A 25,182-nucleotide genomic window follows, 5' to 3' on the forward strand; every position below is an offset into this window, starting at 1 on the left:
AATTTGCTACTTAGCAAGCAATATCGATGACGAGGGAGAGCCTTGGTGAAGATATCAGCAATTTGTAAGTCAGTGGAAATATGTGGAAGAGTGATAACACGAGCTTCAAAGGCTTCACGGATAGAGTGACAGTCCACTTCAATATGCTTTGTGCGCTCATGATAGATAGGATTGGCCGTGATCTGAATAGCACTTGTATTATCGGCATGTAGAGGTGTAGGATCGGTCTCAGAAAAATCTAACTCTGCAAGCAAACCTCGAAGCCAAATGATTTCAGAACAAGCAAGAGACATCGCCCGGTACTCAGATTCCGTAGATGACTTAGAGACTCTGTCTTGCTTCTTACTTTTCACAAACATCTTAAACTAAAACTCCCAACTAAGATAGTTTTTGCCATTGAAACGAACAATAGAATATTTTCTAGACATTATGAAGACAGAAATAGCCTAGGAAAAAAAAAAAAAAAAAAAAAAAACATTGTCAAAGAGCCTAAATTTGATAACAAACCTCCAAATAATCGAAGATCTCCAAGAGCCTAGAAGTGAAGAAACCTAAAGAAAACTCCAAGATCACACCACAGATGTGTTGTCACAACCACCAGAAAAAAAAAAAAAAAGAACCCAAAAGCTGGGCTAGAGTCCGAGAGCCCCTAAGGCTAAATCCGAGAGCCCCTAGGGCTAAATCCGAGAGCCCCTAAGGCTAAATCCGAGAGCCCCTAGGGCTAAATTCGAGAGCCCCTATGGCTAAATCCGAGAGCCCTTAGGGCTAAATCCGAGAAAACCCAAAGAAAAACTAGAAAGCGTGTAAACTCTAGGTTTAGAACACAAGCTCTGATACCATGTCAAAATATTGTGTGAATGGCCGAATACCTTGGCCTTGAGTTTTGTATAGTATATATAGACTTTACAAGGATGCTATACATGGAAAGCAAATAAAAGCAAATAAATTCCAGCATGGTTCTAGCCCTATATATGTAAACTATAATCTGTCAAATAATGTATGCTAATTGTACAAACTAATAAATGGAGAAATAAGGAAACAATTGTGGACTAAAATAAGGAAAGAAGTGTGGACAGCAAAGCTGTCCTTTGACATGGATTGCTAGAGTCGGGTCTTCAAATCAAAGATTTGAGACGAATTCTCCAAATTAGAATAACAATCTCGCACAGCCTCCCAAACATCCTTGGCTGTTGGTAAAAAAAGATGAGGCTTCCCAATCGCCGGCTCCATAGAATTGATGAGCCACGCAATGACAAGGGAATCTTCAGATCGCCATTTTTTCAGGGATGGATCATTTGATGCCGGTTGTGTCACTTCACCTGTCAGATGCCCTAATTTCCCTCTTCCATCAATTGCCAATTTCACGGATTGTGCCCATTAGAGATAGTTCCTCTCGTTGAGCTTGTGAACCGTGAGTTGCAGGTTGAAATTCTGGGAGAAAGAGTTGCCATTTCATGTCGAAGCAGCAGATTGGATGCTATCAAATGAATTTGCAGAAGCTGTAGAGTTTCTTGTTGCGCCGGTCATCGCCTTTTTGTCATGAGAAAAAATGGATCAAGTGCACAAGGCTCTGATACCATGTAATTTTTGAGAAGAAAAGTAATTGTTCTTCTTAAATTTCATAAAGTATGAATACATAGACATATAGCAGAAACTAGTTACCAGGGCTCTATAACCAATTCAGCTATAATATAGGAAAATGTAACTACTTCATAAAAATAGAAACCCCATAACTACAATCTGAATTACTGACTTCAGATTTTATTTAACAGAAAAATAAAATATCCTAACTACTTCCTAAAACTTTGACGTCATTATTATTATTATTTTTGATAAGTAAGAGATTGAATTAAAAAGCATAAAGCACACAGGAGTACATCGGGGGTATACAATGAGCTAGAAAAACAAAACAAAAACAAAAAACAGGGGGGAAAATGATGCTTGAATACCTAAAAGCAAGTTTGACAAATAAGGGCATTTAAGTTGGGGCCCCAACTGACTACATGCATGGAATGCGTGGATATGGCCCCTACCTAAGGAGCCTTGAGAAAGCTGCTCTATTGAGAGTTTATTGTGATGGCTCTTCTACTTATAGCAACAGCAACATATATGTGTTCTCAAACAAAGGGTACCTATAGGATTCTGTTATAATGCATTATCCTGCAGGGGTTCCCATATCACCTCAACCTCGGTTGGCCACCTTCTTGTCTTGATCTTTTGAGGGGAGTCTGGAAACAATCAGATTATACTTATTTACCATGTAATTTTTTGGTAATCATTTTCTGACTGAGAATCTCTTGGGGAATTCTCAAATTATATATGGATAAATTTAAAATCTTGAAGGATAGAGACCAATCCTGTCTATGGATGTCTGCTCCTCTGAGAAAATTGGTCTTGGGGCAACTTTTGAAGAAACTTTCAAAGCCATTGGAGAAAGAGATCCCTAGAGTTCTTATTCATGAAAAAAGACAAAAGAGTATGGTCTTTTATAGAGACAACCCAAGCAGATATTAAGTTACAGCTGCTGAAAATAAAAGAAGTTAGAGACTTGAAAACTTGTTTGGAGTATTCTTTAAAGATAGTTCACACTGTTTTTGGTGACCCTATCATCAGTGCCTACCCTCAACTATACTCCCATTAGTTATGTCACCATTTCAATGCTGGGTTGTCACCTGCAGAGCATTTCATCTCCCATCAGAACAAACCCCTGTGAAGCTTGTTTACCTCAAAGCAAGCTGTCCTTGAAACCATGCATGACAAAGTAGGGAAATAGAACTTATTTTGTCCGGCTGCAAAATACGTTACATATTTTCCCTCTCTGATTGATTTCTGGACAGGAATTAACTCTAATGGAATATCTGATGCATTAATCTGGGTATTCTTCAATTCCCATTTTCCAACACAATTGCATTATGTGGACTTGGAGCCCAGTTGCCTAAATCAACCACAACCTATCAAAAAAAGTAAAAAAGAAAGGCCTAAATCAACTACTGTGCAAAATTATCTGTATTAGTTTGTATGCTGATGAAGTTTTGTTCTATCTTGCTGTAGTTTGAAATCTTTAATTAACAGAATGGATAAAATATAGAATTGTTCTTTGTCATCTTAGGCCCAAACTTAAGCCTAAGAAAGACAACTGGTAAGGGTTGGTTGTTTTAACCTATATTCTGAGAGTTTCACAGAATGTTGAATTGGAAATCAAATTTGGTTGATACAAACCAGTTCTACACCCATGACATTAGATGATGGAACTTTATGATCTTGAAATATAATAGAAACTCTAGAATACTGCAGGTCATGCTGGTTCAAATTGCAACCTGGGTTGGCTGTCAAACCAACTTGGTTAGGGATCAATGGACTATCACAGGAAAATGTGGTTTGGTTTTTTATTTTTCTTTTATTTAAGAAACATAATTTATATTGTGTAACATAAAGGAAAGATGTAGTATTGACCAGAGGATGGAAGGTCATTTTAAGTCGTTTAGAAAGGAAAATGTACACAACTATGTGTGTGTGCCTATATATATATATATATAAGAAAGTATGGTGCAGTTTCTACAATACTGATTATTGCTGGGAAATCACCAGATAGCGATGCATTACTTTCCATCTAGTTAGTCTGTTTAATGCCTGACAGTCATGTTTTAACCAATTGTCCTTATTGGCCAAAATCTTTTTATACTTTGGTTTGTGCCAACTGATTTTTGGTTGATTCTTGGTTGTGGTTGATGCATGATCCATTCTTCTAGTGGTCTGTCCTCATTGCAATACATTATCAATAGTTAATGGCCTCGTTTTCCATTGCAGAAGCATACAGGAGAAAGATTTTTTTCAACTATGAGAAACGCATTAGGATGCGAAGCCCTCCTGAAAAGGTATTCATAACATGATCATGAACTTGCAATAATTTGTCATACAAGGCCATGAATTGCATCTTTTCCATGTACCTTAAATAATATTGTGGCATTGATAAAAGTATCTACCTGACACAAGTAATATATATTATCATGTTAAGGTTTGTTACCAAAAATGAATCTGGAAGGCCTGTGACATTATTTTATTATTATCTGTTGCTTGCCTTAAAATTTGTTAGATGCAATACCTTTCGTTTTGTATTAGTTTAGGATATTGAAAAATTTTCAGGGGGCTAGCTTGTTATCTGAATTGAAAAGATTTTGTAGCCCTATTTTGTTGATAAAATATCGTAGGTCCAGTTCCAAAATATTTCAGAATTGGTTTGAGAGTTGGGTGCTTCTTTGTTGAGCATATTTTCTCTTCTTATATTCTCCCTTAAATCAAGATCGGTTTGGGCCTGTCGACCAAGAGCTGCTAAAAAAGGTTACCATATGGAAATTTGGATATAGAACCAATGGTAGCAAGTTAATTCTTATTAAGAGTCCTCTTGTGCTCATGCTTACTTATTTCCTCAACCATTTTGCAATCCTGTATTTTGATCTCTCAACGTCTTGAAGAAATTCAAAGAGACCTCCTTCGGTTTACAAACGTGAAAAATTAAAATGGGACCTGTTATATCCTGAAGAATTCCAATTAGTGTCTCACATGAATGTAGCCCATTCGGGAGAATGGGCCCAAAAAATGGGATAAAAAGCAACAAATATTGGAGATTAGTGATTGCACAAACTGTTGTTCATTATAATGGGGACTGTATATGTCACGACCCAAAATGACCCCAGATCAAAGGTTTAACCCTAAGGGTTTCTCCTAGTCCAAGCTGACAGTAAACCAAAACACTAAATTTTTTTTATTTTTTATTTCTAGAAAGAATCACAATTTAAATCAAAACAAAACTTCATCCAACAAAGGTTCCAAAATAAACACATAATACAACAATTTTTCCACAATTAAATAATCCCAACATCACAAAAATTTCAAAGAAAAAATCCGTAAATCACCAAATAAAATTTCCCATATCAATAATCACATTCAAATGTCACAAATACTACCTATTTATCTCCCAACAACAAAATCTATAATTTTTCTCAAGAAAAATACATTAAATAAAAGTTTTATGGTTAAAACATCCTACCACAAATTGGAAAATCCGACTGTTGAAACCAAAATCCGACATTGTACGAATGTTCCTTGTGTTGAGTAGAGTGTTCTCCTAAAAATTTATGCGAAACGGCTGGCCGAAGGTGAGCGACACTATCTCCACACAATCCGCCAATGCCCTTCCCCCTTCTTTGCACTCCTCCTTCTTTCCTTTTCTCCTTTCTTTCTTTTTTTTATTTTTATTTTTTTCCTTTTAAAACTTCCAATCACTAAAAGTGGCCTGTGACCCAGCCAAAACCTAAATATATATATATATATATTTTTTTTTGGTAAACTTCAATTTCTACAATCCTAAGGAATTGAAGCAAGATTATTTTAGTTATATAAAGAGAGTGCACACTGGCTTCAATAAATGAATTTCTGCACTTGGTAGGTCAAATTTTTTTTAAAACTCATTTTTAGATTCCTTACCATATGTTTTTGTGGAAATCCGGTATAATTTGAATGGTGATTTGTAGAATATTGAGGGAAAGATTGAGGCCCCAATTGTGGGTAATTTGTGTGATTTTTATTTATTTTTCCATATTTGTATTTTTTCCATTTTTTTGCTCTCTATGTATATGTTAAATAGGGACTCGATTATGTATACAACAACAATTTTGAATGAAAATATTCTCAGTTTCTACATGGTATTAGAGCGGTGTTTGATCTAAAACCCTAATCAATCCATGGCTGCCCAAAGAGGAGACAACTATGAGTCCAGTCAATCGGAAACCCATGAAAGAGTGTCAGAGATACACTCCTCAATGGGCCCCGTCGGTGCATTCGACAACTCCCCACTCCATCTTATCATTGAAAAATTGAACGGTAAGAATTACAGAGAGTGGGCACAAGAAATCAAGCTTTGAAGATTTTATTTGCAAGTTGGACATGATTAATATCTATGATCCAACTTGAGGGGGAGTGTGGAAATCCGGTATAATTTAAATGGTGATTTGAAGAATATTGAGGGAAAGATTGAGGCCTCAATTGTGGGTAATTTGTGTGATTTTTATTTTTTTCTATTTTTTTGCTCTCTGTGTATATGTTAAATAGGAACCCGATTATGTATACAACAACAATTTTGAATGAAAATATTCTCAGTTTGTACAGTTTTCATTTTAAATTTCACAAGGAATTCTTTTAAAAGGATGGATGCATTGCACCCTAGGGATTTTGATGGTCTTCCACCTCAAGCATGCCCTTGAGCTTTGAGATTTCAACTTCATGACATCAGGCTCAAACTTTCAAGATTAACTGCAGTAAAGAAGCCCAACTGTGTGTCAGCAATGATCCCACGTGGTTCATGAAATAAATGTTAGTAAAGTTATTGAATTTATTTTATTATCAACATGATTATAAACTGTGGGAATTTGTTGTTGTGGCATTGCTATTTTTATTGCTGGTGTTATAACTGTCGTCATCGACATTTCCATAATCATCAAAATCAGTTCAAGTATAATGGTTGTACAATTCCCAAAATCTGTTGCAGTAGATTGTAAACTTGGATTACATATTGTTTGTCAGGATAATATCTTTTTGGCAGGTAATTTTTTGTCCCCATTGGGACTTGAACCTGGAACCTCTCACAAATCTTTCCCAACCCTTTACCACTTGAGATAGGTCTCAAGGGATGATTTGTCAGGATAATATTCCTTCTTTCCCCTTCTCAATCTTTGGTCTATTCTAATTATTTTGGATTTCTTAAAGATCAGACTTGGACTTTATGCAACACCAAAGGCTCTACTTAATGTCACTTTTAGGATTTGCTATTTGTCTTATTTGTCACTGTTCTAAGAGAATAATGCAATCCTTGAGCCTCAGGATCAATGGTTTTAAAGGCGTTTGTGGGGCGCGCCCTGAGGCGCGCCTTGAGGCGAGGCGCAGCGAAAACGCGTTGAGGCGTTAAAAATAAAGCGAAACACCTGAAAGGCGTACGCTTTTTTGGTGAGGCGTGATTGAGGCGCGCTTTGCTCGCGCCTTTCACGCTTTTCCGGTGAGGCGTACGCTTCGTCGGATCTGATGTGGCAATGAACAGAGACTTAAAAAAAACCCTAAGTAATCCCTAAAACCCCAATCCCGACTGAAAACAAACCCAAAACGAAACCCTACCTCTTCCAGTCAAGCGGCGACGGAGTGCTCACCCTCGGCGGCGACCAATCGCAGCGATCTTCTCCGGCGGCAATCCCTCTCATCTCCAGGTATGTTGCGAACTCCCTCTTCCATGGTTTCTCCCTCTTCATCTCTCTCTCTCTGCGATCCACACGGGCGTCGGCTCCTCATCCTAATTTTTTTTTTTTTTTATCAAATCAGATGTGCTTGCTGTACATCTATTTAAGCTTTAAAGCCTTTTTTCTCTCTCACATTTAAATTCTCCCACAAGCTCACAGCCCACACTTCCCGTCCACATTTTTTCTCTCTCTCCCAGTAGGTTTTCATCTTTTTTTTTTTTTTTTTTTTTTTTTTTTTTTTTTTTTTTTTTAATTTATCAAATCAGATGTGCCTTTTGTTAATAAGATTTTTTTTTGAAGTTTTTTATATGATTGCTTACAAATATAATTAAAATTATATAAAAGATAATTATTTGTGAATTTTGAATTTTTTATTTCTGGTTTAATTTTAATTCTCACCTCAATTTTCTTTGTTTCATTATTAAATTCCAATTAAAATTTATGTGTATAATTTTTAAACTCATTTAAAAAAAATTGGTTTTTTTTTAAATTTAAACCAATTAAATTTTGTATTTCATTTTTAAATTTCTTTCAATTGTGCTTTGTTATTATTTTTTAGTCAATTATATTATTATATAGAAATTTGAATATTATTATTGGTGTTTTTTTTTTTAGAATGAGTTCCTCCGATTCGAAAAATTCAAGAAAAGATTTTGTGTGGAAGTATGTTCTTGAAGTTACCGGGGAGCAATATTTAAGATGTAAATTTTGCAATCAAAGATGCACGGGAGGGGTGAATAGACTCAAGCATCACTTAGCCGGAACTCATCATGGTATGAAACCATGCAACAAGGTTAGTGAAGATGCTAGATTGGAATGCAAAGAGGCATTGGCCAATTTTAAGGATCAAAAAACGAAAAGAAATGAATTGCTCCAAGAAATTGGTATGGGTCCTAATTCAATGCATGAGAGTGCCTTGTCTAAAACAATAGGGACATTAGGGAGTGGGAGTGGGAGTGGGAGTGTAAGTGGGAGTGGGGAACCTATTCCTAGGGGACCCATGGATAAATTTACCACTTCACAACCTAGACAAACTACTTTGAATTCAAAGTGGAAGCAAGAAGAAAGGAAGGAAGTGTGTAGAAAAATTGGTAGATTCATGTATTCAAAAGGTCTCCCATTCAACACTGTGAATGATCCTTATTGGTTTCCTATGATAGATGCTATTGCAAATTTTGGGCCCGGGTTTAAGCCTCCATCTATGCATGAATTGAGGACATGGATTCTTAAAGAAGAGGTGAATGACCTAAGTATCATTATGGAAGATCACAAAAAAGCTTGGAAACAATATGGATGTTCAATTATGTCAGATGGTTGGACAGATGGAAAGAGTAGGTGTCTTATCAATTTTTTGGTGAATAGTCCTGCTGGCACTTGGTTTATGAAATCAATTGATGCTTCTGATACAATAAAAAATGGGGAATTGATGTTCAAATATCTTGATGAGGTGGTTGAAGAAATTGGAGAGGAGAATGTTGTGCAAGTCATCACTGATAATGCCTCTAATTATGTGAATGCTGGAATGAGGCTTATGGAAAAAAGGAGAAAATTGTGGTGGACTCCTTGTGCTGCTCATTGTATTGATTTGATGTTGGAGGATATTGGAAAGCTAAATGTCCATGCTACTACACTATCTCAAGCTAGGCAAGTAGTGAAGTTCATATATGGGCATACTTGGGTTCTTAGCTTGATGAGAACATTTACAAAAAATCATGAACTTCTTCGTCCAGCAATTACACGATTTGCTACTGCATTTCTTACTCTCCAAAGTCTTTATAAGCAAAAGCAAGCTCTTATAGCAATGTTCTCATCAGAAAAATGGTGTTCAAGCACATGGGCTAAAAAGGTAGAAGGTGTGAAAACTCGAAGTACAGTGTTGTTTGATCCAAATTTTTGGCCTCATGTTGCTTTTTGCATAAAGACCACTGTTCCATTAGTTAGTGTCTTGAGAGAGGTTGATTCAGAGGAAAGACCAGCCATGGGTTATATTTATGAGTTGATGGATTCAGCTAAGGAGAAGATTGCATTTAATTGTCGAGGTGTGGAGAGAAAATATGGCCCAATTTGGAGAAAAATTGATGCAAGATGGACTCCGCAACTTCATCGACCTTTACATGCAGCGGGTTATTATCTTAATCCTCAATTGCGGTATGGAGATAAGTTTTCTAATGCTGATGAGGTGAGGAAGGGATTATTTGAATGCATGGATAGGATGTTGGATTATCAAGAACGTTTAAAAGCTGACATTCAGTTGGACTCATATGACCAAGCAATGGGTGAATTTGGGAGTCGTATTGCAATTGATTCTCGAACATTAAGAAGTCCTACAAGTTGGTGGATGCGTTTTGGAGGTTCAACACCGGAGTTGCAAAAGTTTGCTATTCGAGTCCTTAGCCTTACTTGTAGTGCTTCGGGATGTGAAAGAAATTGGAGCACATTTGAGTCGGTAATACTTCTATTTTTGTAAATTTTTATACATATATTTCTATGTCAATGTTAGAGAACCTTATTTCATTTTAACACATAAATTTGATACTTTTATTATTTGTAGATCCATACAAAAAAAAGAAATAGACTTGAACATCAAAGGTTGAATGCTCTAGTGTATGTAAGATACAACACTAGATTGAGAGAGCGAAGTCTACAAAGGAAACAAAATGTTGATCCGATTTTGGTAGAGGAGATTGATTCGGATGATGAATGGATTGCGGAGAAAGAAGATCCCCTCCTCCCCCTTGATCTTTGTTGGCTTCAAGATAATGAGTTATTCAGTGTTGATGCCATTAGAGCTGTTTCATCCAACTCCCAAGAGATTGAAACATCATCGGATCACATGGTTTCTTCACATTCCTACAAAAGGAAACATAATGAAGTACCAAGTAAGTACTCAAAAATTGAAGTCATAAATTTGATTAAATTTAATAAAAAAAACTTATAATATTTACACTTAATTAATTCTTTATGCTAGGTACAAGTGGAGGCAAAGGCAAAGAGAAGGAGTTGAATTTGACACCAATTGATGAAGATGAAGATTTACATGAAATGGGGATACATGATAGTGGACATTTTCCTACTATTGATACATTGGATGAGGATGATGATGACCTTGATGATGAGGATTTAAGTTGAAACAATTGACTCTAGTTGTTATTTTATGACTTAGTTATAGATTTTTTGTAAAAGTTTAGAACTATTATTATGGTTGACTCTATTTTCTATTTCATGACTTAGTTATGGTTTTTGTTAAAGTTTGAAATTATTAGTATAGTTGAATCTAGAATCTATTTTATGACTTTGTTATGGTTTTTTTGTGAAAGTAGGGTACTAGTATGCTTTTTTTATTATGATTCTAATGAATTGTTTTCATGTTTCTATTTATGCTATTTTATTTTATATATTTAAAAATATTAATTAATTATATAATGTGAGGCTTAAAAAGCTTACGCCTCAACGCCTCGAGGCTTACGCCTCGCCTCACGAACACAAAAACGCCTCGCCTTACGCTTTCGCCTTTAAAAACTTTGCTCAGGATTAACATGCATTTTTATTGCACTGCTTGAACTCTAACTGGTGCTGCATCAAGCTAGTTTAGTGTTTGATTTATTCAGATCATTACTAAATATTCACATTGACAAAGTCTTGGTCCATGTTTTCCTTGAAGGTTTTTGAGTACTTTGCATCGTTCAGAACCCCTGAAGGAGAAATACTAATGAGACCAGCAGATTTCATGCGGGCAGTTGTTCCTGTGTTCCCTCCATCTGAATCACACCTTGTTAGGGATGGGTATTTGAGGGGGGAAAGGAGTCCTGGAGAGTTACGTTGTGATCCGTCAGAATTTTTATGTTTTTTGATATGAACAATGATGGACTTATATCTTTCAAAGAGTAAGTTGCCAATGTATCATTTTTTGGTTTTCTAATGTCTTGTTGTATGAAGTGTTGTAATTGACTTTTATATTATTAGGCCCTTCTCTATCAGATACTTAATTCTTGAATGATGAATGTTTGCTTTGTGGAGGATTAAACTTTTGTTATTTTTTTAACAGGTATATCTTTTGTGTTACCCTACTGAGCATCCCAGAGACAAGCTTTTTAGTGGCATTCAAAATGTTTGACATTAACAATAACGGGTTGGTATTAATATAAATTTTGCACAATGAAATGCATAACTATTTCCACAATTTGCAGTTTTCATTATTGGTCTAATTTTACTCTTTAGCATTTACAGATCTGTTTCTGCTAATCATCACTTTTTGCTGTTGAATATAGTCCTCTTGTCACTTTTAACTTCTTTATGACCATTTTCTTCCTCTAGTAGCTTGGCATTTTTGTTTTTGGCATTCCCAACCTATTAGGAAGTGTAGAGGAAGCAAAGACAGATAAGAGTGTTTTATATCTAGTAGTTTTTTTTACATTTTCCAGTATTTTATTCTTTTATATCGTACAAGGAATTAATTTTTTAAATCCTCTCTCAGACTGTCCTAAGTATGATACAACTGATCCATTCCAAGTAGATCCACCGTTTACTTCTATTTTATCACTCTTCTTGAGGTTCTTCTTATTTTATTTTTTATTTTTATGTTGTTAATTGAAATGGTGTTCAAAAGAGAGGAAAAAATAGCCCGAGTAGGTAAAGAATAGATGTTATAGAGCTGTAAAGTATAGCAGTCCTCAAGTGATGAATGATAACTTGCCATTGTTTATGAACAAAATTTTTTTAAAAAATTTCCTATTCCTTCCCTTCCACAGACCCTGTGACAAAGAGCCATAACCTCCCTGGGATTTTGATTCAATTAGAAATGTGCTCTTATTACCTTTTATATAAAAAAAAAGTGAGAAATTTCTATTGAAAGGATAAATTAATGGACATTCATCTCTAAAAAGAAAGCCTTTTCTTGTTGGCATGAATAGTTACAAATTTTATAATCAATGAGTTATTTGGATACACTGCTTGTTTTTTTGTTTTTAAATATAAAATTAAGGATTTACATTATGTTCTTAAAAACTACTATCAAAGTTTTTTAAATTTAAGGTAGTAAATTTTTTTAATAATTACATGTTCTTTTTAAAATATTTTTTAAAATTATTATCTTTCTAAGGTAAATCTCTGCCATTTGTTAGAGTTCCTAAAAATCAAAATTCATTTATTTATTTCTTTATTATGTAAGGCAATCTGGAAAAGGTAAAGCGGCTGAATCCTATCCTTTTAGTAATCCTTAATCCTTATTGCCCTAATAATTGCTATACAAGGTGTTGGGAGAGATCTGTGTTGTGCTCTCTCACTTCAATGTTTTATTAGTGATTGCATTTTGAACATTTTAGATGCATGAAAAATTGAAGTATTGCATTTCCTCATGGATTTAACTCAAGCTATTTACCCTCAGCAAGATGGAAAATTAACTTTTGGTATTGCATATGATGATCGTTGAAAGTATTGCATTCCCTTAGGGGTTTAAGTTGAGTTTTTTGTTCTCATCAATGTGGGAAATTAATTTGTGGTGTATCAAGGAAATGGTGGTATTCCTTATTATGTAGGATGGTAAGTTCAAAATATTGTTTACCTGTATGTTTTTCTAAGTTCCCCTGAAATTTCATAAAATTCCATGAATTAATTCCCCTTCCAACTGATGTTTAACATGGGTTTAAAACTTTTATCTTTCTGGCTACCACATGTGGGGTGACAATTTTAACACAACTCATCAACATGACTTGAAAATGATGGGAATTAGTGGGTTCGAGTTGAGTATAATTGTGTTCGTCTCATAATTGTATTAACCCATGAAATCCATTTAATAAATAGTTTGTGTTCAAGTTGGGTTTGTTCATAAACATGCAACGAAGTTTGTAGGGTTCAATTTTTATTTGTATCTTTTGATAAGCAAGCAAATAATAGGCAAGTCTGTAGGGTTCATGTAAATATATTGAATTATTATGCGACATGAAAACTTTTAAGTTTTAGCTAATTTATGTATTGATGCTTGGTTGATCTGTTGTAGACAAATATGATCAATACCATATCTGGGGCAAAGACTATTACCCTAATGTAGAGGTTGAATGCTATATCTTAATCATAGTCTTCACTTCAGTATATTTTTCAACTGATTTCACTTTGTAGAACTCTCTCAGGCAGTTGTTGATTCTCTTGTTTACCAACTTGCTAATGACTTGGCTGTTTCGGTCCCTATAGGGAGATTGATAAGGAGGAATTCAAGAAAGTTATGGCTTTGATGCGAGCTCATAACAGACAAGGATCTCTCCACAGGGATGGACTTCGATTTGGATTCAGAACTGTTGGTTCTGTGGAAAATGGAGGCCTGCTGGAGCACTTCTTTGGTAAAGATGGAAAGGCAAAACTCCAACATGAGAAATTTTTCCAGTTTATGAGAGATCTGCATGATGAAGTATGTTCCCCCTCCCCATATCTTTAACATATCTGGATATAATTGAGTAATGACAGTTCAAGAATGATTCATTTGAGTTGTATGCATCTGAGTTTACCCAATTTGCTTGTTTTATGCAACCATTTGAAAATCTTTTATTTTTGTTTTCTAATCTTTTTTTTTTTTTTTTTTCTCTCTATTTCTCTTTAATTTTCCGTGGATAATTTTATCTCTACCTTTCATGCCCCTCTAAAGACAATGTTTTAACACCTAGTTGTATTTTCATAGGTGCTGAAGTTGGAGTTTGCCCATTATGATTACAAATTACGAGGATCCATTTCAGCTAAGGATTTTGCCTTATCCATGGTAGCTTCTGCCGACTTGAGTAATTTAAACAGGTTGCTTGATCGGGTTGATGGATTAAACAAGCAGTCTTCTCTAAGTGACATTCGTATTACCTTTGAGGAATTTAAGAGTTTTGCAGAGCTACGTAGAAGTTTGAGACCATTTGCATTGGCTCTTTCTAGTTATGGGAAAGTAAATGGACTATTGACAAAGACGGATTTCCAACATGCAGCATCCAATGTATGACACTGATTCCCTTGTTCCTGGTTGTGTATCTTTCTCCTATTTTATGATAATGGCTAATTTCTTGGATTCTGGTCAAGTATTTAAAATTGGGGAATTTACTGAATTACAAGGGGCTTTTCCTTCAGAAATTAAATTTGGTGGGAGTTCTGCATGTCAGTGGCTGCCTCACCATTGTTTGCAACTATTTTTGCAGGGCCCCTATTGCTTGATTTTATCATTGCTAAATCAGTAAACTATGATTGATAATAGATATTCAGTCTTGATTTTCTTTATCATGTGAATCTTGCTGAATTGTCATTTATGCTCAAGAGAATATCTCAGAATACTGGATTTATCACTCAACCTTCTTCGTTAATAGAGTGATCTGTCCAATTTCAGGTATGTGGCATTTCTCTCAGCAAGAGTGTGGTTGAAATCATTTTCCATGTGTTTGACATGAACGATGATGGAAATTTAAGCTCAGAGGAGCTTGTGAGAGTTTTACAGAAACGGGAAAGGGACATTGCTCAACCGATGGAGTCAGGAATCATGGGATTTTTTTCCTGCTGTTGTAATCATTCAAATTACGGCTCTATTTCAGGACTTCTTTCTTGATTATTTCGTTGGTGCATAGATTTTGATTTTTTCACAATGTTGCTTCTGATAACTCGGGGAATGAGATCCGGTTGTAAAACTGAGGCTTGCACCATGACTGGCGATCTACAGTTCAAGAATTAGGAAATGGAGTGATTAACTAGCAGGCTAATCTTATGAATTTGCTGCCAGCTTGTATTATGGTGCTGCTTAAAGGCATTCTGTACATCTACAGTGCAGATAATTCCTTTATTGGCTTTTTCCTGTTAACCCATGTGTGGATTTTTTGAAGCAACCTTTTTGCTGCTAAACTGAAAAGTTGTACAGTTATTCAATACAAATAGATTTGTACATACTCTGTTTCTTTGAATAATCTTCTCAATTTATTAAACAGTTGACTTGCTTGTGGTCTAATATGATAAGATTCAAAAACAAACAAATTAACTTCTAATCTTAACAAACTTATGTGACTAGTTCAAATCAACAAATATTTGAATAATTCAAACTTCAAACTTTCTGACAATCTTACTCTATTCAAAATTAGAAATGTGGAATTCTATACCCAGGACAAGAATTTTCTCAATTAATGTAGAACTTCATTCAATCCATAAACTACATTGGTCCACAGCTGAGACCTTGATATGTGACACATTGCTTTGTAATCTGTATGGTGAAGATTTGGTGAATATGTCACCTAGTTCCTTAACTATATATTCCCAGTTTTTCCAGCATTCTTGAAAACACCCAACAGCCAGATACCAAAGGATTTTTCTCCATGTTAAATTCAATCTTGAAATATAAGCAAGCATATGAACACCACCAGTATAATCCAACATTGCATAAAGAAAAGTAGGTGACTAGGAGAATGACTAGTAATTCAATTAAACTAGCTCTTAAGTTCTGACTGTCTCTTAACTGTAATGTCTTTCCTATCTTATTCTCATCTCTGTGATTTTACACCATTGCTAACTGTCATAAATTTTGGTACTAACTGTCACTACAGGAAATACATCGCTGTTGCATAGTGGTGGTTGAAGATGTGCAGTCATTTATTGACTGGTACAACCAGGCGCTGGAAGTTGCCTCTTTTTTCTCTGCAGTGGAGCCATCTCATTTATGTTAGATGTCCCCTGCCCCAAATGGGACATCTTTTATGCTGGCCCCATCTGAAAAAATGACTCAAATGCTCCAGTGAGCTACTTGTCAGCATTTCCCATTGTTGAAACTTTCAACAGAATTAAATTGAGGTATGTGGATAATCACAAAGTATCTTCTATTTAACTACTTTTGTCAGAGTACAATGCAACTGTGATCTGCAAATTGTTATATTCATGGAGATGCATTTTGGGATTTGGGCCTTCTTAGTTTTGTTTCTGGTACTGGATTATGGGTGTTTTGGATGCTTAGATGAAGAGAGGATTGCTCTCTTAGATCTGAAAGCTGCCTTCTGTTCTCCAGATTGTTCTTCTCTTCCATCTTGGGAAGATGAAGAAAGTGACTGCTGTGGATGGGAAATGGTTGAGTGTAGCAACACAACAGGACGAGTACTCAAGCTTTTTCTCAACAATACGAGGGAGTCATCCCAGGAAGATTTGTACCTCAATGCCTCTTTGTTTATTCCATTTGTGGAGCTAAAAATACTCAATTTATCTAACAATATGCTGACCACTTTGGGTGATGATGATGGTATAAATTTTTCCCACTAAGTTTCCAGGTCTTCGTTTTTTTCTTCCTTTTGAATCTTTTCCCTCTTTCTTATCCTGCAGGCTCTGAAAGACCATTTAAGTTGAACAATCTGGAGCTCCTTGATTTAAGCAATAATACTTTGGACATTAGCATCCTCGCATCTTTGACTGAACTCTCATCACTTAAGTCTCTATCTCTAGGTACCAACATATTGGAAGGATCAATTCAAGGTACAATGGATTTCTTTCTTCCTCTTTTATTTTTTTTAATTTTCCCTTCTTCCTTTTTGAATATCCTTCTCTGGATGATATATTTTTTGGTCCATAGTTACTGTAAAGTTTCTTCCTAGGTGGACTTCTGAAGCTTAGTTCCCTTCAATTTAAGGAAACCTGTTTCAATTCTTGCATTTTAAAGCATATAAGCCATGTTTGGTATTTGGAAAATTTCACGGAAAGAAAATAGAAAGAAAAAATAGAAGGAAAGAAAAGATAAAATAAAGTTATAAAATTTTTCTGTTGTTTGATTGTCCATGAAAGAGTTGGAGGAAAGAAAACTTAATTATTGAGTAATGCATTTTCCCAAACTTCCTCCAACTTTTTCTCACCTTTTCCATATTATCCAAACAGAAGAAAAATATTATGTTGAACATTTCTTTTTTCCTTTCCTTGATACTTTCTAGGAACCAGATACAGCCTTAGAAAGTACCATAGATTCCTCAAATGTACCTATGACTCTGCTGAATTGTATTTCCCAATGTTTTCATTTCTTCTGGTGCTGTCTACCATTTCAATTTTGATTGTCAATAGGTTTGTATTCAAGTTTTTCCAATCATTTTTCATCTTCCATGTGGCATCCTATTGATCTGTATTGCAAACACTGGTAAGTATGTTGCCTTTTCTGTATGATTTCTTATATTGTCTTTTGCAGAGTTGGCTGCTTTGCACAACTTGGAGGAGTTGGATTTGAGTAATAATTTGTTGGAAAGCTTTATAACAACCAAAGGTATACAAAGGGAATTCTCTCCCATTGCTTAGTGTAAGAAACTCTTTAATTGGGTCTGTGATGATTTATGATAGTTCTAATTTTCCATCTTTGATATCAGGGCTCAAAAGTCTGAGAAAGTTGCGAGTTTTAGACCTGGAGACAAATGGTTTCAATATCAGCACCCTAAAATCATTGGGGAGGCTCTCATTGCTTAAGGAGCTTTATCTTGGAGGGAATAAATTGGAAGGTTCTGTTACACTCAGAGGTAAGCTTAAGTATAAATTTTGTAATGCTGCTCTTTCTTTCTCTCTTGTAATTGTTCCTTTTTCCCTTCCAGAGCTCAATAATTTGAGAAACTTGGAGGTTCTTGATTTGTCTTCTACCAATATCAGCAGCAGCATTCTGCAAATAGTAGAAGTAATGACATCACTTAAAGCCTTATCTTTGCGAAGCAATGGAATCAATGGTTCACAGACCGCGCTTCAAGGTACCTTTTATAATAGTTTGAATTTTGATTCAAAACATTTGCTGATACTAAATGGGAAAGAATCATTCATTTTGCTCCCTTTTTTTTTTTCTCAGGTTTGTGCAAACTTAAGAACCTTCAAGAGTTAGACCTCAGTGACAATGGGTTTGAGGGCAGTGTCTCTCCATGTTTGGGAAACTTGACCTCCCTTCGGGCATTGGATCTATCTAAAAATCGATTTTCAGGAAACCTAGATTCATCTCTCTTTGCTGGTCTCATGAAACTAGAATTCCTTTCCCTTTCACATAATGTCTTCCAAACTTTTCCTCCCATTAGCTCCTTTGCTAAGCATTCCAAGCTTGAGGTGCTTGATCTCATCTGTGGGAATAACACATTGTTGTTAGAAAGTGAAGATCAAACTTGGGTTCCATCCTTTCAACTGAAGGTGTTTCGTCTTTCAAGTTGCATACTCAAAACAGGGTCCATTCCAAGTTTTCTTCACCACCAGCATGATTTAAGAGTAGTTGATCTCTCGAATAGCAGTTTGGAAGAAGATTTTCCCACTTGGCTGATGAAGAACAATACAAGATTGGAAGAACTAAACTTGAAGAATAACTCTCTTACAGGCTATTTTCACCTTCCTTATCGTCCAAATATATTTACCTCTGCAATAGATATTTCCAACAATCTCTTGCAAGGCCAAATGCCATCAAACATCAGCGTCTCTCTCCCAAATCTCATGTTCCTGAATGTGTCGAGGAATTCCTTTGAAGGTAGCATTCCTTCCTTCGGTGGTATGAGAAAGTTGCTCTTTTTGGACTTGTCTAACAACTCATTCACGGGAGGAATACCCGAGGACTTGGCCATGGGTTGCCCCTCTCTGGAGTACCTTATACTTTCAAAGAATGATTTGCATGGCCAAATGTTTCCAAGAGTTTCTAATCTCCCCCGTTTGAGACATTTGCACTTGGATGGGAATCACTTCTCTGGAAAAATCCCAGACCTGTCCAACAGTTCTGGATTGGAGAGATTAGATGTCAGTCACAACTCCATATCCGGTAAGCTGCCAGGGTGGATTGGAAATATGTCAAATTTGGCTGCACTAGTCATGCCCAACAATAGTCTTGAAGGACCCATTCCTGTTGAATTTTGCTCCCTTGATGCCCTTCAACTCCTAGACCTTTCAAACAACAATCTCTCCGGCTCCCTTCCATCCTGCTTTAGTCCATTCTCATTAATTCATGTACACTTGCAGGAAAATCATCTCACAGGGCCTCTGACTAAGGCTTTCACTAGAAGCATGGATTTGGCAACTTTAGACATTAGAAATAACAATTTATCTGGTGGCATCCCAGATTGGATTTCCATGTTCTCAGGCTTAAGCATTCTCCTCTTGAAAGGAAACCATTTTCAGGGAAAAATTCCCTATCAGTTATGCCAATTGTCCAAGATAACCATATTGGATCTTTCTTACAACAGTCTCTCTGGTCATATTCCTTCTTGCTTAAACAAAATCCAATTCAGGACTGGATTTCGATCTGGGAAATTTTCCATCATATCATATTTCCCAAGCCCAGGATTCTCATCATATCTGTATCATAGCCAGCACATTGAATTATCTCAAGTAAATGTCAACAGCTACCCCATAGCTTATGATAAGGCCATGGCCGAGTTCACGACGAAGAACAGGACCGACTTCTACAAGGGAAACTTTCTATACTCCATGACTGGGATCGATCTCTCTTCCAACAAGTTGACAGGTGCAATACCTCCTGAAATTGGAAACTTGAGCCAGGTTCACGCATTGAATCTTTCTCACAACATCTTGACTGGGCCAATCCCAGCAGCCTTCTCAGGCCTGAGGAGCATAGAGAGCTTGGACCTCTCCTACAACAACCTGACTGGTACCATCCCTGGGGAACTCACTGAGCTAACCAACTTGGCAGTTTTCAGTGTGGCTTACAACAACTTAAGTGGTAAAATACCAGAAATGACAGCCCAGTTTGGGACATTCTTGGAAAACAGTTATGTGGGAAATCCTTATCTTTGTGGGTCACTGTTGAGGAAAAACTGCAGCAGAGCTGAGGAAGAAGCAGAAATTGATGAAGGAGAAAAAGGTTTGACAGATAGGGACATTTTCTATGTGAGCTTTGGGGCGTCTTATGTAGTAGTATTATTGGGAGTTGCTGCTGTTCTCTACATCAATGGGGGTTGGAGAAAGAAATGGTTTCATGTCATTGATGTACTGATCACATGTTGCTGCAATTTTGTGATGCACCTTGTTGGTAAGTTCTCCAGTTAGAAGGGCTTGGGCTTACAGTGGAGGTGAATTGAAAAAATTTCTGATCATGGAAAAAGAAATGAATGTTCAAAATATGTCCCAAACATGATTGTTGTCCTATTTATAGGAAAACAAATATTATCTTAGGATCTATATATTTATGATTATCGTCGTATTTATAGGGAAACAAATAGAACAACAGATTGTTTAGTAAAGAAAGATATTTGTAATCTAGATTCAATCATTTGATATACAAATTTTCCTTACGATGTTAGAAAGTTTAGTTTTGAATATTATTGTGACACATCTTTTAATAATATTTGTAGGTATCTATTTCGTAGTATCCTTTCATACAAAAAAAAAAAGAGTCCCAAGACTGGATTTAATTTAATTTTTAATAAGATTTATTCTTGTTTAAAATTTTAGTTTTCAAATTACACAATTTAAGGAAATAAAATAAATTTAAAATATGAGAGGGTGGTTGTAGTTTTAATTTTTAATAGCTCAAATAAAAAAAAAATTAGGGTTTTCTTGTTGATAAGTTTATTTTCTATGGTTTTAGTTTGAAGTTGAAGATACAATCAATGTGGTAGTTTTGATTGCATTGATAAAACATGAAATAATTTATGAGAAATTATCTAAAAGCGCACGGTGGAGATGATTATCATAGGATAATTTTACTCTTTGCATGTCATTTTTTTTTATATTACTGATTATACCAAATGTTATGATGACAAAGACTATGCGTCACCAATGAATACCTTATTTCCCAAGATATTGAAGAATGGAAAAGCTATCTAATAAAGTTTCAACAATGAAATTATAAAGTTTCTTTAATGTTATCTATTTGTTTCTCTCATTAAAAACTCTCGTTTTCTGTTTATCGCATTCATCGTACACTTGCAAATTATGATAATGCACTGTGTTCATCCATTTTTTCTCTTGTATTTAAGTATTTATAGTGCTAGGTTGAGTGTTCTTAAACTCACATTTATTAGGTTAGGATTGGGTGTTGAAACTTCAAGTTGGAATTTAACTTGAAGAAAGATTTAGATGCTTCAGTAGAATCCTCATTCGAAAGGAGTTTGAGAAGACCAGATATAGGTGGGAATTGTCGAACTCTTAATTTGCAATCTCTTTATCTTTATCTCCATCATTAATAATTTTAGAAATGCTCATTTCTACTATATTAGTATTAGTATTCATACATCATACTAATATATTAACATCATTCCGTCAATGTATTGAAAATTGTTTAATCATTTTATATATGAAAAGAAAATTACAAGTCTCGTAAATTCAAATTAGTATTTTATTTGACTTTAAATATGGTTCATAATACAAGTATGTTAGAGAGTATGATATAATCATACAAAACTATTAGTTTCATAAAAAAAAAGTTCAAAATTTTCTCAATTTTATTGTAATGTGTCATTGTTACAATATATTTTTGTTGTATGTATAATTTGTAACAAAAGTGATAGTACTAGAGATATTTTTTTACATTTTACTGACGTTGTTAACATCATTCACTCAATGCATTAGAAAAAAGAAAAAAGAAAAAATTAAGAAAGAAGCATAAAAACAAAAAAAATATAAAAATTATATAATTTTGTAAAATTATTTTATTATAAGAAACCATCACCTTCCTAATTTTGCTACACAACCTAAATGAAATATTAAACAATTTCATCTTCCTCAAACTCAGTACAAAAACATGATCCATCAATTTAAAATTAGAAAAAAATCATCGTTCTTTACATAATTTACAATTTGTAAGGACTAAAAACCAAAATTTTGGTTTAAAAATGGAGTGTTATTGATCACACCTAATGTGGGGGGCTACCTTTTTGAAAAATTAAGGTGCTTTTAAATGCCTTAATTTCCATCTTTTTTGTTGACAAATATTTATGGAATTTTAATTACCTTTAAGGGAATTTTCTCTTTTACCCCCTACATGGCAATTTTTCCAATAATTTATTATTTAAATTAAATAAAGTTTAATGTAAGAATTAATATTTATAAGCTATAAGTTTTTTTTTGAATAAAATTTGTGAAATAAGCACAAAAAATTACTTCTTAAAATAAAAATTTTACATACGAAAATGATTAGTGAATTTAATTTAATTTTCTGTTAAATTTATTCTTATTTAAAATTTTAATTTTCAAATAACAAAAAATTAAGAAAATAAAATAAATTGAAAATTTGAGAGTGAGGTTGCAATTAAAATTTTCAGAATTTAAATTTGACGAAATGGAAATACACCAAATGGACTCGATTATGTATACAACAACAATTTTGATGAAAATATTCTCAGTTTCTACATGGTATTAGAGCGGTGTTTGCTCTAAAACCCTAATCAATCCATGGCTGCCCAAAGAGGAGACAACCATGAGTCCAGTCAATCGGAAACCCATGAAAGAGTGTCGGAGATACACTCCTCAATGGGCCCCGTCGGTGCATTCGACAACTCCCCACTCCATCTTATCATTGAAAAATTGAACATTAAGAATCACAGAGAGTGGGTGCAAGAAATCAAGCTTTGAAGATTTTATTTACAAGTTGGACATGATTAATATCTATGATCTAACTTGAGGGGGAGTGTGGAAATCCGGTATAATTTGAATGGTGATTTGTGGAATATTGAGGGAAAGATTGAGGCCCCAGTTGTAGGTAATTTGTGTGATTTTTATTTTTTTTTATATTTGTATTTTTTTCATTGTTTTGCTCTTTGTGTACATGTTAAATAGGGACCGATTATGTATACAACAACAATTTTGAATGAAAATATTCTCATTTGTACAGTTTTCATTTTAAATTTCACAAGGAATTCTTTTAAAAGGATGGATGCATTGCACCCTAGGGATTTTGATGGTCTTCCACCTCAAGCATGCCCTTGAGCTTTGAGATTTGAACTTTATGACATCAGGCTCAAACTTTCAAGATTAACTGCAGTAAAGAAGCCCAACTGTGTGTCAGCAATGATCCCACGTGGTTCATGAAATAAATGTTAGTAAAGTTATTGAATTTATTTTATTATCAACATGATTATAAGCTGTGGGAATTTGTTGTTGTGGCATTGCTATTTTTATTGCTGGTGTTATAACTGTCGTCATCGTTATTTCCATAATCATCAAAATCAGTTCAAGTATAATGGTTGTACAATTCCCAAAATCTGTTGCAGTACATTGTAAACTTGGATTACATATTGTTTGTCAGGATAATATCTTTTTGGCAGGTAATTTTTTGTCCCCATTGGGACTTGAACCTGGAACCTCTCACAAATCTTTCCCAACCCTTTACCACTTGAGATAGGTCTCAAGGGATGATTTGTCAGGATAATATTCCTTCTTTCCCCTTCTCAATCTTTGGTCTATTCTAATTATTTTGGATTTCTTAAAGATCAGACTTGGACTTTATGCAACACCAAAGGCTCTACTTAATGTCACTTTTAGGATTTGCTATTTGTCTTATTTGTCACTGTTCTAAGAGAATAATGCAATCCTTGAGCCTCAGGATTGACATGCATTTTTATTGCACTGCTTGAACTCTAACTGGTGCTGCATCAAGCTAGTTTAGTGTTTGATTTATTCAGATCATTACTAAATATTCACATTGACAAAGTCTTGGTCCATGTTTTCCTTGAAGGTTTTTGAGTACTTTGCATCGTTCAGAACCCCTGAAGGAGAAATACTAATGAGACCAGCAGATTTCATGCGGGCAGTTGTTCCTGTGTTCCCTCCATCTGAATCACACCTTGTTAGGGATGGGTATTTGAGGGGGGAAAGGAGTCCTGGAGAGTTACGTTGTGATCCGTCAGAATTTTTTATGTTTTTTGATATGAACAATGATGGACTTATATCCTGTCAACATATGTATGTTCCTGTTGGCTCTTCAATTTCTTCTTCCTACATCACCACAAGCCCCTGCTTTTCTTTAAATTCTTCAAATATTAGGTGAATGATGTTACCATCTATACAGGGACTCTGCAAGTTGCATTTTGACCATTGTTTTCTGTCAACTACTAACCGGTGGACTCTGATACCATGAAGTCAAAGTAGGAGAAAAAACAGAACAAAAAGCACTGAATTCTTATTCTTTTAGATTAGGAAATACAATAGGATTTATAGATCGACTTTAGGATTCAAAAATCCTTAAACTAAGGAAACCAAAAACCCTCTCCTAAGTCCTAACAACTTGGTTGTGTTAGGATATAGACCTCCCAAAACACCAGATTAATGAAACGAATAAAAATAATAATAACAAAATGGAGCAAACAAAATCAACACATGAAATTTATGTGATTCACCTAAAACAAGCTATATCCACAGAGCTATTGCAAATTTTCACTATAGGGAGAAAAATAACCACAAGTGTTTACAAACACTCACTCCTCACAAACCCAAAAAATAATAATTCTCTAACCTTAAAAGATAACCTTACTTTTTCATAAAAGTTGTACCACTCTTTTTCTTTTGATTAGGGAATGAATAGAATGAGTAGAGGAGGCTTCTATTTATAAGCTCCTACCACCACCAGACTTCCATGTAGATCACACGCTATTGCCAAATATACGAATGACTAATTTGATTTACATGTTATTGCCAAATATGAATGACAATACACGATTTTGATTTATCCATGTCCATGATTTCTTTCAGGTTGATATCCAACCCTTATTTGAATAAATAACTTCTAATATGATAAGATTCAAAAACAGACAAATTAACTTCTAATCTTAACAAACTTCTGTGACTAGTTCAAATCAACAAATATTTGAATAATTCAAACTTCAAACCTTTTGACAATCTTACTCTATTCAAAATTAGAAGTGTGGAATTCTATACCCAGGACAAGAATTTTCTCGATTAATGTAGAACTTCATTTAATCCATAAACTACATTGGTCCACGGTTGAGACCTTGATATGTGACACAAT

The 25,182-nt window shown here is 34.8% G+C and overlaps 3 protein-coding genes across 4 annotated transcripts in view; all 3 read left to right on the top strand.

Annotated features, from left to right (window-relative positions):
* The window catches only part of LOC117912591 (calcium uptake protein, mitochondrial-like), a 28,687-nt gene extending 13,491 nt beyond the window's left edge, over positions 1 to 15,196 (top strand). Inside the window, 7 exon segments of the mRNA XM_034827239.1 lie at positions 3,808 to 3,875; positions 10,945 to 11,116; positions 11,119 to 11,167; positions 11,329 to 11,412; positions 13,470 to 13,683; positions 13,951 to 14,247; positions 14,632 to 15,196. Of these exon segments, the coding sequence (XP_034683130.1) occupies positions 3,808 to 3,875; positions 10,945 to 11,116; positions 11,119 to 11,167; positions 11,329 to 11,412; positions 13,470 to 13,683; positions 13,951 to 14,247; positions 14,632 to 14,847 (1,100 nt within the window). The 3' untranslated portion in view covers positions 14,848 to 15,196.
* Positions 6,418 to 10,465, top strand: LOC117912590. The gene is made up of 4 exons (XM_034827238.1): positions 6,418 to 7,253; positions 7,899 to 9,729; positions 9,835 to 10,162; positions 10,252 to 10,465. Exons 2-4 carry the CDS (start codon positions 7,900 to 7,902, stop codon positions 10,410 to 10,412), a joined length of 2,319 nt encoding a protein of 772 aa, XP_034683129.1. The 5' UTR covers positions 6,418 to 7,253; position 7,899; the 3' UTR covers positions 10,413 to 10,465.
* A 743-nt stretch (positions 15,197 to 15,939) lies between the features above and the next one.
* LOC117912588 (receptor-like protein 13) lies at positions 15,940 to 20,526 on the top strand. 2 transcript variants are annotated; one of them, XM_034827237.1, is made up of 7 exons: positions 15,940 to 16,073; positions 16,285 to 16,512; positions 16,593 to 16,742; positions 17,440 to 17,514; positions 17,615 to 17,761; positions 17,834 to 17,983; positions 18,079 to 20,526. In XM_034827237.1, exons 2-7 carry the CDS (start codon positions 16,341 to 16,343, stop codon positions 20,262 to 20,264), a joined length of 2,880 nt encoding a protein of 959 aa, XP_034683128.1. In that variant the 5' UTR covers positions 15,940 to 16,073; positions 16,285 to 16,340; the 3' UTR covers positions 20,265 to 20,526. The 2 variants fall into 2 exon arrangements, with proteins under 2 accessions (XP_034683128.1, XP_034683127.1); XM_034827236.1 differs by lacking the exon at positions 15,940 to 16,073 and having other exon boundaries at positions 16,088 to 16,512.
* The last annotated feature ends 4,656 nt before the right edge of the window (positions 20,527 to 25,182 follow it).

This window comes from Vitis riparia, chromosome 4 (assembly GCF_004353265.1).
Source record: "Vitis riparia cultivar Riparia Gloire de Montpellier isolate 1030 chromosome 4, EGFV_Vit.rip_1.0, whole genome shotgun sequence".
Lineage (NCBI taxonomy): Eukaryota > Viridiplantae > Streptophyta > Magnoliopsida > Vitales > Vitaceae > Vitis > Vitis riparia.

Bases quoted from the DNA above. Each gene is read 5' to 3' on its own strand.
- LOC117912590 (XM_034827238.1), top strand. From the start codon at position 7,900: ATGAGTTCCTCCGATTCGAAAAATTCAAGAAAAGATTTTGTGTGGAAG. The intron at 9,730-9,834 runs GTAATACTTCTA...TATTATTTGTAG, and splicing joins ATTGGAGCACATTTGAGTCG to ATCCATACAAAAAAAAGAAA. The intron at 10,163-10,251 runs GTAAGTACTCAA...TCTTTATGCTAG, and splicing joins GAAACATAATGAAGTACCAA to GTACAAGTGGAGGCAAAGGC.
- LOC117912588 (XM_034827236.1), top strand. From the start codon at position 16,158: ATGGAGATGCATTTTGGGATTTGGGCCTTCTTAGTTTTGTTTCTGGTA. The intron at 16,513-16,592 runs GTATAAATTTTT...CTTATCCTGCAG, and splicing joins CACTTTGGGTGATGATGATG to GCTCTGAAAGACCATTTAAG. The intron at 17,762-17,833 runs GTAAGCTTAAGT...TTTCCCTTCCAG, and splicing joins AGGTTCTGTTACACTCAGAG to AGCTCAATAATTTGAGAAAC.